This window comes from Parus major, chromosome 7, assembly GCF_001522545.3.
Source record: "Parus major isolate Abel chromosome 7, Parus_major1.1, whole genome shotgun sequence".
Classification (NCBI taxonomy): Eukaryota; Metazoa; Chordata; class Aves; order Passeriformes; family Paridae; genus Parus; species Parus major.
The window spans coordinates 18860078-18873212 of NC_031776.1; the positions used below are offsets into that span (position 1 = coordinate 18860078).

The 13135-nt window shown below is 37.1% G+C and overlaps 1 protein-coding gene across 7 annotated transcripts in view; it reads right to left on the minus strand.

The window, feature by feature from the left end:
- Positions 1 to 7645: 7645 nt before the first annotated feature.
- The window catches only part of B3GALT1 (beta-1,3-galactosyltransferase 1), a 107378-nt gene continuing 101888 nt past the window's right edge, over positions 7646 to 13135 (minus strand). For all 7 annotated transcript variants that reach the window (XM_015634555.3, XM_015634550.3, XM_015634554.3 and 4 more), the window contains 2 exons: positions 13035 to 13073; positions 7646 to 12467 (listed from right to left, as the gene is read on the minus strand). In XM_015634555.3, the coding sequence (XP_015490041.1) occupies positions 11258 to 12238 (981 nt within the window). In that variant the 5' untranslated portion in view covers positions 12239 to 12467; positions 13035 to 13073 and the 3' untranslated portion in view covers positions 7646 to 11257. The remainder of the gene's footprint in view (positions 12468 to 13034; positions 13074 to 13135) is intronic.

Genomic DNA, 13135 nt, shown 5'->3' on the forward strand with positions numbered 1-13135 from the left:
GGGAATATTGTTACCTCCTAGTTTATATTTAGACTGTAAGTGCCTGAGAGCAAATACCTGGGCTCTGATTCTCTCACCCTGCACTAGCATGTTTCTCTTGTACACTCCTTTATTTTCACTCAGTAGTTTCAGCACTCACTTTGTAGGGAGGCACATGACTGAAAACCTCAGGGTGAAGACAAAGATCCTGATAAACTATTTAATACATCCTCGAGGTTTATGCATCTTTTTTCTCCTGCTCTTGCTTGTTTATATGCTGTCCTTGTTTCCTATCTAGGAAGTGCATGGCAGCAATTTCATAAACAAACAAAACTCTGCTGTCTCACATACAGATTAAATTAGTGGCCTTTGATTTTTCCAAAAATTACATCAGTAATGTAGTTCATCTCTTTGTGTTATTTCTTTTTCTGTCCCAATTTATAGGTACATAAAACTGTTGTGAACCTTGCAGTTCACAAAATAGTTTGTTTTCTTTTTCCTCTGTTCTGAAATGTTCTTTTTTTACAAAAACATTTTTGCCTGGGTTCATGCATCCCAGCACTTGACATGAGAGAGGTGTGGGGCATAGGGCCCCTTGTTCTGTTTCCCTAGTCCCACTGTTTAATGAGGTCTCTGGGACCCACAAATGCCGTGTTGTGGTTCATGCAGAGGTGTATGTGCAGACTCTTTTCAGAACTTGTAACTACTGTTGCTTGGAAACTGCCCCTTCTAGAAAATAATTTCAGAACTTGCTCACTTGCTTTACATGATTTAGTTCTTCATAGTCAGCTCTGGAGCCCAAGGTGCAGCTGCATTAACTGTTGGGCTATTCCTAAATGTTCTGTACAACAAACTCTCCTGGGTCTGACTTACTCCAGCAGTCATTTGTGGGTTTTAAAGCTACCATTGCAACTGTGAAAAAAATCTAGCAAGGCTTTGATATCTGAAGTTATCTTTGGTAAAAACCCAGACCTGTTCTATAGCTGTGAACCTGACTGGTTCTCTCTTACCATATTGAGCTTTTGGTATTTTCTGTGCTGTGCTTTTCATTTATTGTCACCTCTGAATTTTTATTTTCTTACTAGAGGTGATTTATGTTTTTCTGTCAATACAAATTAAGCTAATGGAGCATTACTAATGCTTGACAAAATAAATCTGTGGAATTTAGAATTTGTTACTACTTTTAAAGGCATTTGAAAAAACAAACTAAAACCACTTCAATCCTGTACATGTTCTGATCTCAATGAGATCTTTCAAAAGCTTCTTTTGGAGATAAGTATGCTTGCATCTTAACATTAGCTAATATAAATAGGTAACAAATGGTGAAAACTAGGGCTTCTGCTGCTTATCTAACAATGATCACAATCCTTGTCTTATTCACAAAAGAAATCTCTTAACTTTGAAAATATTTTTTTATACTTAAATGCCAATTTACTGCCTTCTGGAGAGGATTTCAGAGCTGATCTTGTAGAACTGACTTTTTGGGACATCTGAATTTTTGGTAAGTTAACACTAAGATTATTTGTATATTATGCAGAGATATTGGCAGATCTTGGAACAAGGATATAAATGCACTTCACAAGACACAAAATGGTACCTATATCCATTCCATTGTAACAGTCAGTCAAGTGAGGCTAAGTTATTGGTGTATGCCATTTACATTTCTATTACTTCTTTGTGTTGTGGATGTTTTTTCAAGCTAGCATGGAAGAAGTTTTTAAAGAAAAAAAATTACGTAACTTCAGTAATTTTACCTGTTTGTGACATTATCTCGAGGAAATGTAATGTGGTTTATGCTGTGTTATAATTTAAATTTGGTATATCAAACATGTAATTTTGGCCTAAATGCAGTGATCTGAATTTACTGGACAAGATATTGGAGTTGTGGGAAGAAGACAGAATGTATACTACTCTTGAAAATGCTACTTTTCATCATGGTATGTGTCCTGATATGATTAAAACTGTAGTTTCACAAATATGTGCTTTCAGAATGGTTAAGATAAATCTGTTGCCAACTGTCTGATGTATTCCAGGCAGCTAAAAATCCCACAGATGATGATGATGTCTCACCCATTGTGAAGTATTGCTTAAAGCAAATACATGTCCTGGCATTACAGCAAACTGAGAATAAACGCGCAAATTAGACGCAGTAGTGTACATGAAATTTCAGAACATGTTTATTTTTCTAAAGCTTTGTTATCTGACAAAGGTGTCAAACAATGAGTATTTTTGTCATCTGTAGTGTATCACTCCCCCTAAAATTTCTGCTGTTTCCAACTACATAAGGCCCCTTTGTTCCCTCCTCTGTGTAGAGGTTCTTCACCTATGCATGGTGATGATTTGATGTTCTCTTTGCTTCCTATCATAGAATGGTTTGGATTTCAAGGGACCTTTAAAACATCATCTAGTCCACCCCCTGCAAGGAGCAGTAACACAGAATCATAGGCTGGATTGGAATGATTGCCCTAATCTCTCCTCATGAGCTGTCATTCATCCTCACAGTACTTGCTGAGGAAAATGCAAATGTTTCTCATTTTATTTCTGTATTTCATGTCCAAGTTGCCAGCCAGCCATGTGCATGCAAGTACAATTTTCCAGATGCTTTTTTTATGGTTTTTCTTTTAAAAGTTTGCATTACATTAAGCATTTTTCTTTTTTCCATTTAAACAAAATGCAGCTTTACAGAAATTGTGATGCATATAAAAAATAGTAAATTGTTAGGTGCTATTGAAATGAAAGGTATAGAAAAGAAAATAATGAAATTATTGCTGGAAAGGGGAAACATGGCCAGGTGGTAGTATTAACACTGACAATTCATATGCTTTTTAGTTTTCTTACTGATACATCTGTCCCAGCATTCAAATAAAATGTAATGTACTCCTTTGAAGTGGTGTATCTCTGGTGCTTAGCAGAAGATAAAAGTGCAGGCTTGTTTTCAATGACATTTCATGCACAGCAATTTCAAAACCATGAAAAATATTTAAAAGCACTTCATTTTAAATGTTCTGGAAATAGATGATTTGTCACAAATGAAGTATCTTTGTCTGCTAAAGTTCACTCTCCTTAGTTCATAGAAATCCTAAAATGTAACATTTTGGGCCACCATGATCTTTTCTCCAAGTTAAAATGAGCTCTAGTGTAAGCTTTGTGCCAAAGTGTAACCAAAGATCCTGGAAGGTTTTTGCCTGCTTATGCTAGAAAGCTTTCCTAATGTTGCTCCTACAGAGTTCAATGACCATTATTGCCCCGCAAATTTTGTTTGGCTAATACAGGTGTACTTTGCCGTGGTACTTAACAGGCTAGACATTTTTCTACTTGTTGACTTTAGGGGATTTGGGGTATTTCTGGAGTTCAAGACAGGAAGCAACATCTGGAGCTTAACCCTTAAAAAAGGCCTAGATATGTCAAAAGCTATTACATGTGCTTGTAGACCTCCTTCCCCAGGTCTCATGTTTCAGTAAATGTCTTTCTCCTAAAGAGGGAGAACAGTAATCACCCCACACTAGATAAATTGCACACAACCAGTGGGGGGTTTTTTGTTTTTTTTTGGTTTTTTTGGAAAATAAGGGTAACCCATTTACATTTGTTTAGTCTGATTGTTCTTCTAGTATATGGCTGGATGTATAATCTTCAACATTCACTTGTCTCTGAGATACAATTATACATCAATATCTATCATATTAGGCACAGTGTCTTGTGTGAATAGTGGGCTTTTTTGATCTTGTTTATGAACTGATAAAACAGCCAATAACCGTTTTGTCAAATACTGACTGGCAGGGCTCAGTTTGTTTTCCCATAGATACTACATGTTCAAAGTCCTTTTTAATGGAATCTGTGAACCACTGTGTAGTTTATTGTACCAATTAACACAAGCCAATACCTTTTCAGGTAATTAAATCAGTTTAAAAATGTTGCACAACTCACCCATCTGTTTGAAGTGACAGCTAAATTGCAGTATAATACAATTTAAAAAGTATACTTCCATAACCTGTATTTCTGTGGCAGCACCTGCACTTGTGTGCATGTATATTCCCCTATTAAAAAATGTAATTTTAATTACATGCTGTATATATTCTTTATTCTAGCCCATTAGTTTTATCCCCATGTGTAGAAATGCTGAATCCAAGAAACAAGGCAGTAAATAATACTGCCTCTTAATGACCAATTAAAGCAGCCTATCATCAACCTTGGCATCAGCTGTGTTACTAATTCAAAGTACAGCTATGCTTAGAATAAAACAGAGCTTGGGAAGTACAGTCAGCCTCATCTTTATGGGATACCACTCTCCACAGGCAAAAATTCTTCATTTCATAACCCATCCTGCCAAAGCGATGGGAAACACAGTACAAAGCCTGAGTGCACTTTGCGAAGTTTGTCCTGAGCGGTCTGGGCTTTTTGTGACCTTTGTGAGGGGAGCTGGTGTCCTCTGAAAAATCCATTAACTGCATGCTTTTACAGGGCCTGGGGCTGTAGGCACCTGTGGAGAAATGTCCCGGTGCAGGCAGCTGGGGCCGGTGCAGCTCTGCTGGAGACAAGACTGTGCATGGCAAAGGCAGGTGGGGCCACCGGGGCAATGGGCACAGGGACACAGCAGGAGCCGAGGCTTCCCCGTGCTGGGGCTGGGCAGGGATCAAAGCCCAGGCTTCCTTTGCTGGGGAGCGCTCCTCGGAGGCACCGGGGCAGCTGTTCCTGGGTTACCCCGCTCCCAGCTCTGCCTTGGGACTGCAACTGCCAGAGCCTCAGGAATGGGCGCACCGGGAAGTTTCCTTTCAAAACCTACCATGTCCATAGCTCCTGTAGCCTTGTATACTTAGTGTCTGTTCCAGATGCTAGCAGAAGTTCATTTTCTGCTTTAAATGTGATAATAGTAAGATAAGCTGTCCTGTCTGGTGAAACAAGTCCAATAATGCAGTTTTTGATACGTCAAAGACAGGGACAGAGAAAAGTAATGCGGTGTTTAACCTTCATGTGAATACTCTTGTAACAGATTCAGATGTCTACTAGGAATATACGAGGAGAGCAGAGGCAACAGAGAGAGCAGAAGCAGATAAAAAGGTTAAAACATTGAAATTGTGGAATAAAGTATACTTGATTAAATGGGAGTTAAAGTGAAACATGAAAAAAATGCTCTTTTGAATTCTGATGAGCTATCCAAGGTTGCGAGGAAAGGTAAAAGGAATAAGGAAAAAAAGCCAAACAACCTTAGATTTGAGATAGTGATTCTACAGACAGAGGCAAGGCAAAAGATGATAGATCATTTTTTTCCCCCATGTACCTGACCTAGGAAATGTCAAAGAAAAGATTTTTTGAAGAAACAATTTCAGATGTTACTTGTCCCCTGTGAAATCATTTTGCCAGGTATTAGACAGTGTAGGACTGTAAACCTGTCCTACAGGTCAGGGCCCTCTCTTCAAAACAACACCGTTTTTGTGGCTGGTTTGAATGGACACTTTTAAATGGGAGTGTGCCGAGTTATGAAAAAACAGATGAGGAAAATGGAAATAACAGAGAAATGTACCAAACTGAAGCAGATTAAAAGCACAGAAGAGCAGAGCAAGGCTAAGTGACTTCTGTAAACCAAGGAAAAAGCTTGTAATGATGCTGTAGGGTATTCTCTGCTTCCCCCTTGCTTTTACTGCTATCCTGAGGTACTTAGAGGTCCCATTTCTCTTTGAAGAAAGTTGTCATGTTAGAAAATACTCCAGAGAAAGAAACTTAAAGAAAAAAGGGATGCTTGATAGACACAGATATGGTAGGTGTTAGCCAGCACACCTCAGGTTTTGGTATTTGCTTCACTCAAATAAAAGTTGTCTGCTTTACAAAACCACTGTATTTAATTCTGTCCAACTTGTTAGGTAATGCTGCCTTTGCAGAATAAGTGCTCAAGGATACATCTTGCATGACAAATAAATGCCTCTTGCTCTTGGCTCTTTCAGGTGAGGCAGAGATATAATGTAGATTCAGCTAACATGCAGACCTAGCAGAAAAATGGATTTTTTTCCTGTGTTAGGCAAGTCATCAGAGGAGATATTTGACACAACTTAATTGCAGAAATAAGGTACAGTTTTTTTTTCTCCCCAGATGACCTCTTCCACTTCATAAATTCGTGTTTTTAACAAGAGAAAAGGAAGCAGGTGCTATTCAGTACAATGTTCCATGTCATATAGATCTCCTTTTTTTGGTGTGTTGCTGCTGTAATAGGCCAGCATCAGCACTTTTAAGAAGGTTTTCTACATACTATTTTCACTTAAGGCAGTGCAAATTTCTCTGGAAAATCTATGAGAATCAATTAAGTAAATGAGAAAATAGAATGCTTGTAATTAAGATAATCAAGCTACATGAAATCTACCCTGCTAGTGCTAATATCTGTATATCTCCAAGCTGTCTATTAATTAAACACCATGTAAGTGTTGCAATTAGACTCAGGCTGCTTTGGTGGAAACAAGAGAGATGAAAACGATTGGAAGGGTTTTACTGTATGTGAAACTCTTGGATGCTTTAAAGCATCTCATTATGCATCTCATGGACTGTAAGGTTGCTGTGTTGCTGCAGACACTCCTGGGATGCCTGAGGACTCTGTTGCAGGCTTCAACTACTTCTGGAATAGGTGACCCAAGGAAATAAACTTTGGTTTGCAAAAGCTACATTTCTTCTCAGGGGTGGGGCTATTTTCCTGTCCATTTAATGAATAAGTTTTGGATATTGAGCTCTAAAGAGAGTGGAAAAGAGGTTAGATAATTTTTTCTATGTAGGAAACTGCAAAGGGGAGAATGGGTAGAGATTAATTGTTTTGATGTTCTTAGAAGAAAAGGGACTTCCTACTTTTGTGTTATTTTTTTTTTTGCTTTTGTTTTGATATGAGGACCCTAAACTTGCCCAGACCTCCCTCAGAGACAAAATAATATTTTAAGATATTTGTGTTGGGAAACAAAAGCTATGTGAGATTTACTGGGTGATCTGAGTGTACTCAGACATTCAGAGTGATTCTTCTTTTATTTTCTGGCACTTTGCAGGGTGTAGGGGGAAGCAAAAGGCTCTGTCATGATCACTGTGTGTCTGTGAGAGACTGGGCAGAACTTCCCTCTGCATGGGTAACCCAGGTGGTCACACAGCAGCTTTGAACAACTTTATTGTGGTTTTATGAGATTGGGTTTTGGGACAATGTGCCTTTTCTCCTGTGTGTAGAGTTGATGGCTGCAAGCCCACATGTTAAAACACCATGCAAGTGGAAGAAGAGCCATGCTGAGGGTGTCAAAAAGCTTTGCCTGGAATTTGCCTGGTAATTTGCTCATTACCTGGGCAGATGGGCAAACCTGGGTCTCATTGGCTGGAGATGCCAAAGCAGCTAAATAGGGCAGAGCAGATGAACCCATCTGCTACTTTGCCAGATATTTCCATGGCTGCATTAATATTACTTCTTTGAAGTTCAGAATCTTCAGATGAACTATTTTACCTGATCTGAGCGGACATCAGCTTGATGAAGTTGTTGCACAAATAATTAATAAAAGTAGTATTTTGTTTTGTTTTTTCTTTTCAATTACTTTTTAAAAATCTGCTTTTACAGCACAGTCTTTCTCATGACAAGTGAGCCAATTCACTGACACTGTGTTTTCAGGTAATGCAATTTACATTTCTAGAAAGAAGTGAAGAAAACTTACAGGACGCCTTTCATTTTTCACCTGATTTTTTTTTTTTTATTATTATTTGACATTGATACAAAAAAATAGTATCTTGATTAACAGCTTTGCTGGAAATCCCACAAAACTGTAAATAATACATTAATCTAAAAGAATGCACTCCTACAGACACTATAGATAAAACAATATATACAATTTAGACAAATAAATACATAAGTACAGCCAGTCATATATAATGATACACCTAAATTTCATTTACTTTTGACAAGCTTTTCTAGTTAATTACACTTTTCATTTACAAATTGTCATTGCCATCTACATTATAAAGACAAAAAAACATCAAAGAATCAAAATTGATACTTAACATTATTATTAGGAAATGTGGAAAATGAACCTTGAGGCTTCTGTTTAAACACTCTCACGGTTTTAGCAAAATAAAAAAGAAATAATGCTTTTGTGAAAAAATTCCTCCTAAAGAGAGGCACTTCCTCCCCAGCTGCTTTGCTCAATGTGCTTTTTTCATCTGCATTTTGGAATAAAAATGTAATTACAGTCACACTTTAGAAGTGACTAGAAGCTAGCATGTTTAACCAAGTTGTCATTTGTCCCATGCCAAATGAAAGAAAATGACCTTTAAGTAATGCAAATATTTTTTTTTTATTAAAAGAAGTCTATTGAAAACATTTGTTTCTTAACGATATCCCACATGGCGCAAATACTACTGAGTGGAAGGAAAAACTGTCCCTATGAGTAGATGTATTGCTCTATATCCATTTTCAGTTTCCAATAGTGAAATTTCTGAGCAAAGTGAAAACAATAAATGTAAGTATAATGAGCTAATGAAATCTAATATCAAAAAATTAATAGAAGTAGAAAAATTAGGATTTTGTTGTGTTGTTTTCAATTCACTTGACAGAAAAAGAAAAAGTTTCTTGTACATTCAAAAGTTAGGGCACACATGCTTAAGGCTCTTGAAACACTGGACAAATATAATGCCTCACTCAGCTCCATGCATAACAGAATGCTACATAGCAAGCAGACTGACACAGATATACAGCTGAATACAGAAGAAAACGCGTTAGAAATATGTACATCAGTTTCAAGATGAGCATTTACATTTCTGGTGAAGGCCTATTTATAAATGGCAGGAAATACACTATTTCAGGTACTGTTTTCAAGGTGTACCTTGCAATTATTAATGCAGTCTACTTGTACTAGGAGAAGTTCAAGGCTACCATGCTACTTGAGCCCTGAGGTACCTGGATTGGGAGCCCTGCTGTCCTCCTGGTTACTAACCAAAGGCCACAGAAGCATCAGCAGAAATAAGGCAACCAAATCCATTTGTTTGTGATTCAGAACCCCTAAATTACTGCACAGTGCAGAGGGATAGCAGAAGTGATTGCAGCCTGCGGGTTGAAATTATTAAAAAATATGTTCTGGGCAGGATGGCATCTGTGCTATCTGATTTACCCAAGGGCTGGGGATGAATTCCACCGTCATTTCCAGTCATAAACAAGAATATTATGGGACTTGTGGAACGAAGTCTGAACTTACCAGTGTGTTATATTCACTTATGTAATTGTACCTTGGAAGTTCTGGATTTGATAGGGCATAGCAGCTTTAACAAAGACTAGATCAACTAGGGAAGGATAAGTCTTACTTATGCTGCAAGAGATTTAGTGTTTTTATAGAAATTAGTGGGGTTTTGGTTTGGGTTATTTGTATTTATGAAGGGTACACAAGCTCCCATTAACAGCAACTCCTAGGCTGACTGTTGTGTAGCTTCATCTTTAGATCTGACATAAATTTGCTTGAGATGGCTCCTGCTAGTGGCTTAAAAGCCAGGTACACTTTACCTTGTTTACAAATAGTTTTTTTGAAAAGATAGCACTGTGTCTGTGAACAAGACTAACAATTTGCTATGAAACTGCAAACCTTCTAGGATAGCATCTTCATTCCTCTGTTACTATTGTAAAGTGCTGTGTACATCTATGGCAAAATCAGGTCAAAGTTCAAATTCTTCTTCAGCTAATTTCCGACAACTTTATAGACATTCTGAATGACAGAATACAGACAACAATTTAGCATATGTTACACATGATGCCAGCTGCAATGAATGAGACTGTGTGCCAAGGATGGTGTGAGTAATCTACAGCTGATAATATATTTGGTTTTTTTGTAACTTCTGTGGGTTCTTCATTCTAAGTTATTTGCTGAGCAATGTCATATTTCACCTCCTTTTTAAAAGGTGGTACTGAATAGAGATGGCCTGAATTTATCAGAGTTTTCATGACATTTCATAGACATATTCAAAATACATAAAAGCATATTATGAAACTAGGATAAATCTTGTGTACTTGATTTCTGTTGCATGTCTGGGGGATCTTCTGAGTGGGATGTCAGTCCCACTGTATTGACTGGGATGAGTAAACTGAGAGCTTTAAAAGGTTTTTAAAAAGGCTAGAATTTGGGTTTAATAAATTTTTTAATAGAAATTTAATAGATTTTCTTAAAAAGCTCTCTATTTTGCTGTGAAATTTGTACATAAATGTTATGTACTCTCTTGTCCAATCAACAGAAAATTGATTGCATTCTTTTATTGGACTAAATTCCTCTTACTACGCTATTAAAAATCTGTTAGAATCTTGTTCCTATATGTACTGCAGCAAAAAGTAAACTTCCCCTTAAAAAGCTGCTCTTGTTTTACTTGTTTTTAGGTAAATAGTGCACTGACTGATGTTAAAGAGATATGCTGCCTATTGACACTTTTAGCATTCATTATAATTATATATTGCTATTCAAGATGTTTAATGGAGAATCCATTGATACTAATGACACACATTGCCTTGCTTTGAAATTAAAAGTTAAGATATTCATGCTTTTCTCATATTTTTAGGGATAGTTTTTCTTACATCTCCCCTGTCTTATTTCACTTACAGATTCTACTTAATTTTTAAGTTGTGTTACATATTTTATGGGCTATTTTAGGAAGTGTAAAGAAATGGGTTATTCTGAAACAATTTAAAGATATACCATTTGGTGGATGAAAATATATTTCAGTGTGTGGGTTTGTTTCTAAGGCCAGTGAAACTTTGATGTTCCTACCTGTCTAAATTCTGCTATTACACCATTAGTAAGCTATTTGGGAATTGTACACATACTATAAAATACACGTCAAAGTAGGTATATAAGTTCAGTGCAAATGTAGGCTGCTTAATTTATTAACAAGGCTCTAAATAGAGACAGCTGCAGGGTGTCAAGAGAAGAATGAAAGTATATTTGTAATTTTTAATTTGTTAGAGCCTGAGTCTTATCTCAGAGGCTGGGGTGTGAATTGTTAAGCAGCTCAGAATAGTTTATTACTGTCCTTTTACACACGCAAGAATAGATATGTGCAATAGATGATAATATACAAAATCTGAGATTTGACTCTAGATCCTTTCAGTTGGCATAATGTCCTTATGAAAAAGAGCCTGAAGTTTGTAAACCAGTAGTCAAAGCGAGAATGAAAAATCAGTCATTAAAAATCCTCTCACAGTTAATATCCCACAGTTTAACCTGTAAATCAGCAGATCACTTTGTCAAAAAATAACCAAACTCAAACAAAATTTTAAAAAAAGGTATTTACATCTGTAAAAATCTTAGCATCTAAGATGCTTCTTGCTGGACATGTCATTCCAAATTCTGTGCATTTCTTCTGGTGTTATCTGGTGCACTGTGATCACCCTGCGGTACCTGCACAAGCTGTAGGCCATTTTCCAGTGATTGAAGCCACTGTTTTGGAAGGGGTGAATGCCCAGCTTCCGGAGGCAGAGTCCAACGTACACATCTTCAAGATGAAGAAGTCGGGTATGAAGGGAGGTTTTGTAAATCAGTTCTGCTACATCAGCTGAAAAAATGTAGCCAGTGCCTGAACAGAAGGGTGGGTAATTGCTGTCGGGATACAAATCTCTGGGCATGTACCACTTACTGCGAACATCTCTTATTGGTCCTCCATTTATAACATAACCCGTGAAGTACCTTCTCCTTGGCTTGGTGTTAGGTTTGAGCAGCTTATAAATAAGATTGTCCATATTTACAAAAATATCACTGTCTGTCTTCATAACGTACTTTGCTTTTGAACAAAATGTTGCTACCCACCTCATCCCCATCAATGTTTTCAGAGTGAGGTTATGGTAAGAGTCGATAAAGTCTTCCACAATAATGTCATGAAAAATTTGGCTTTCTTGCTCTACCATTTGATTTAACACAGGATCTGCATTTTTTCCAAGAAGAAATAGTGTAGCGATTTTAATTCCTTTAAAGTTGTTTTCATCTCCCCACGTTTCTCGAATGGCTTGCCTTGCATCAAACTCTTTGTGAGTTGTACTGATAAGAATGACCAAGAACGGGGCACTCTTCTCACATTTGCTGGGTTCATTGATAAGGAAGTCAAAGGAATGTGGATTTATAGGTCGAGTTCTTATGTTGCCAAAGGAAACATTTTTTCTGGCTATGGATATGCTACTGACCTGTCTGTGGCCCGTGTAGGAAGAAGTAGGACGAGTTATACTTAAGTACCAAAGAGCGCTTGCCCAACAAACTACTGTCAAAATGTATAAACATGAGACCTTTGAAGCCATTGTTCCTCTAGCTCTTCTATTCCGTGTGATGAGCCAATAGCCTCTGTACCGTGAGTGCACCTGTGTCCTGGAGAGGCAGCATATTATTAATGAAACTTGAAAGTTCGATATAGAAAAGTAACTTTGTAATCATTCATGGATCTCAAATAGGAGCTATTAACCCTGATGATACTCAGCTTTTCTTCTTTTACTATCAGCGGCTTCCATTTCTTGTAATTTTCTGTTATTTCTGAAAAATATGAAGAAAAATTTTCCATTGCGGGATCATAAAAGCCTAGGGCATGAAAACTGAGCTTATATATGGTTGGCCATTAATAAGCTAAGTGTCTTAATGCATTTCTCAGATACTCCTTTTTTTCTTGTGAGGTAGCAAAATGCAAGGTAGTGTACTGGAATACAGCAGTGTAACTGAAGTAATGCCTTTATGATTGGTAATTTCTCACTGATGGTTTTATATAAATAAGATAAGCATGCATAACATGTTGAGCATTTAGATAATTTTAAAGGTATATGAAAATAATTTTATGCTTTCCAGCATTTTCTTGCTTCTTAGCATTTCTTCTGGTCAGTCTTTCAAAATATGCTGTGGAACATTGTAAAATTATCTAAAGAACGAAAAATTCTAGGATCAACAGCATCTGTGGCAACTACGTACACAAATACTTATAAATCTAATTTGGTCTAAATGTTAGTATGTGTCCTGCTAACAAGAACACACTTTGGTGGAAATCAGACAATGGAACTGACTGGGAAAGGTACAGAAGAGTGAGAGAGAGAGATATGTATACTGTCTTACCCATGTAAAGATCAGCTCTCGAGTAGACTCCGTAAAAGTCTAAAAATAAATTAACACAGTTCAGTTATTCTTGTTGGCTTCCTTCTCCTCTCCCCCCAGAC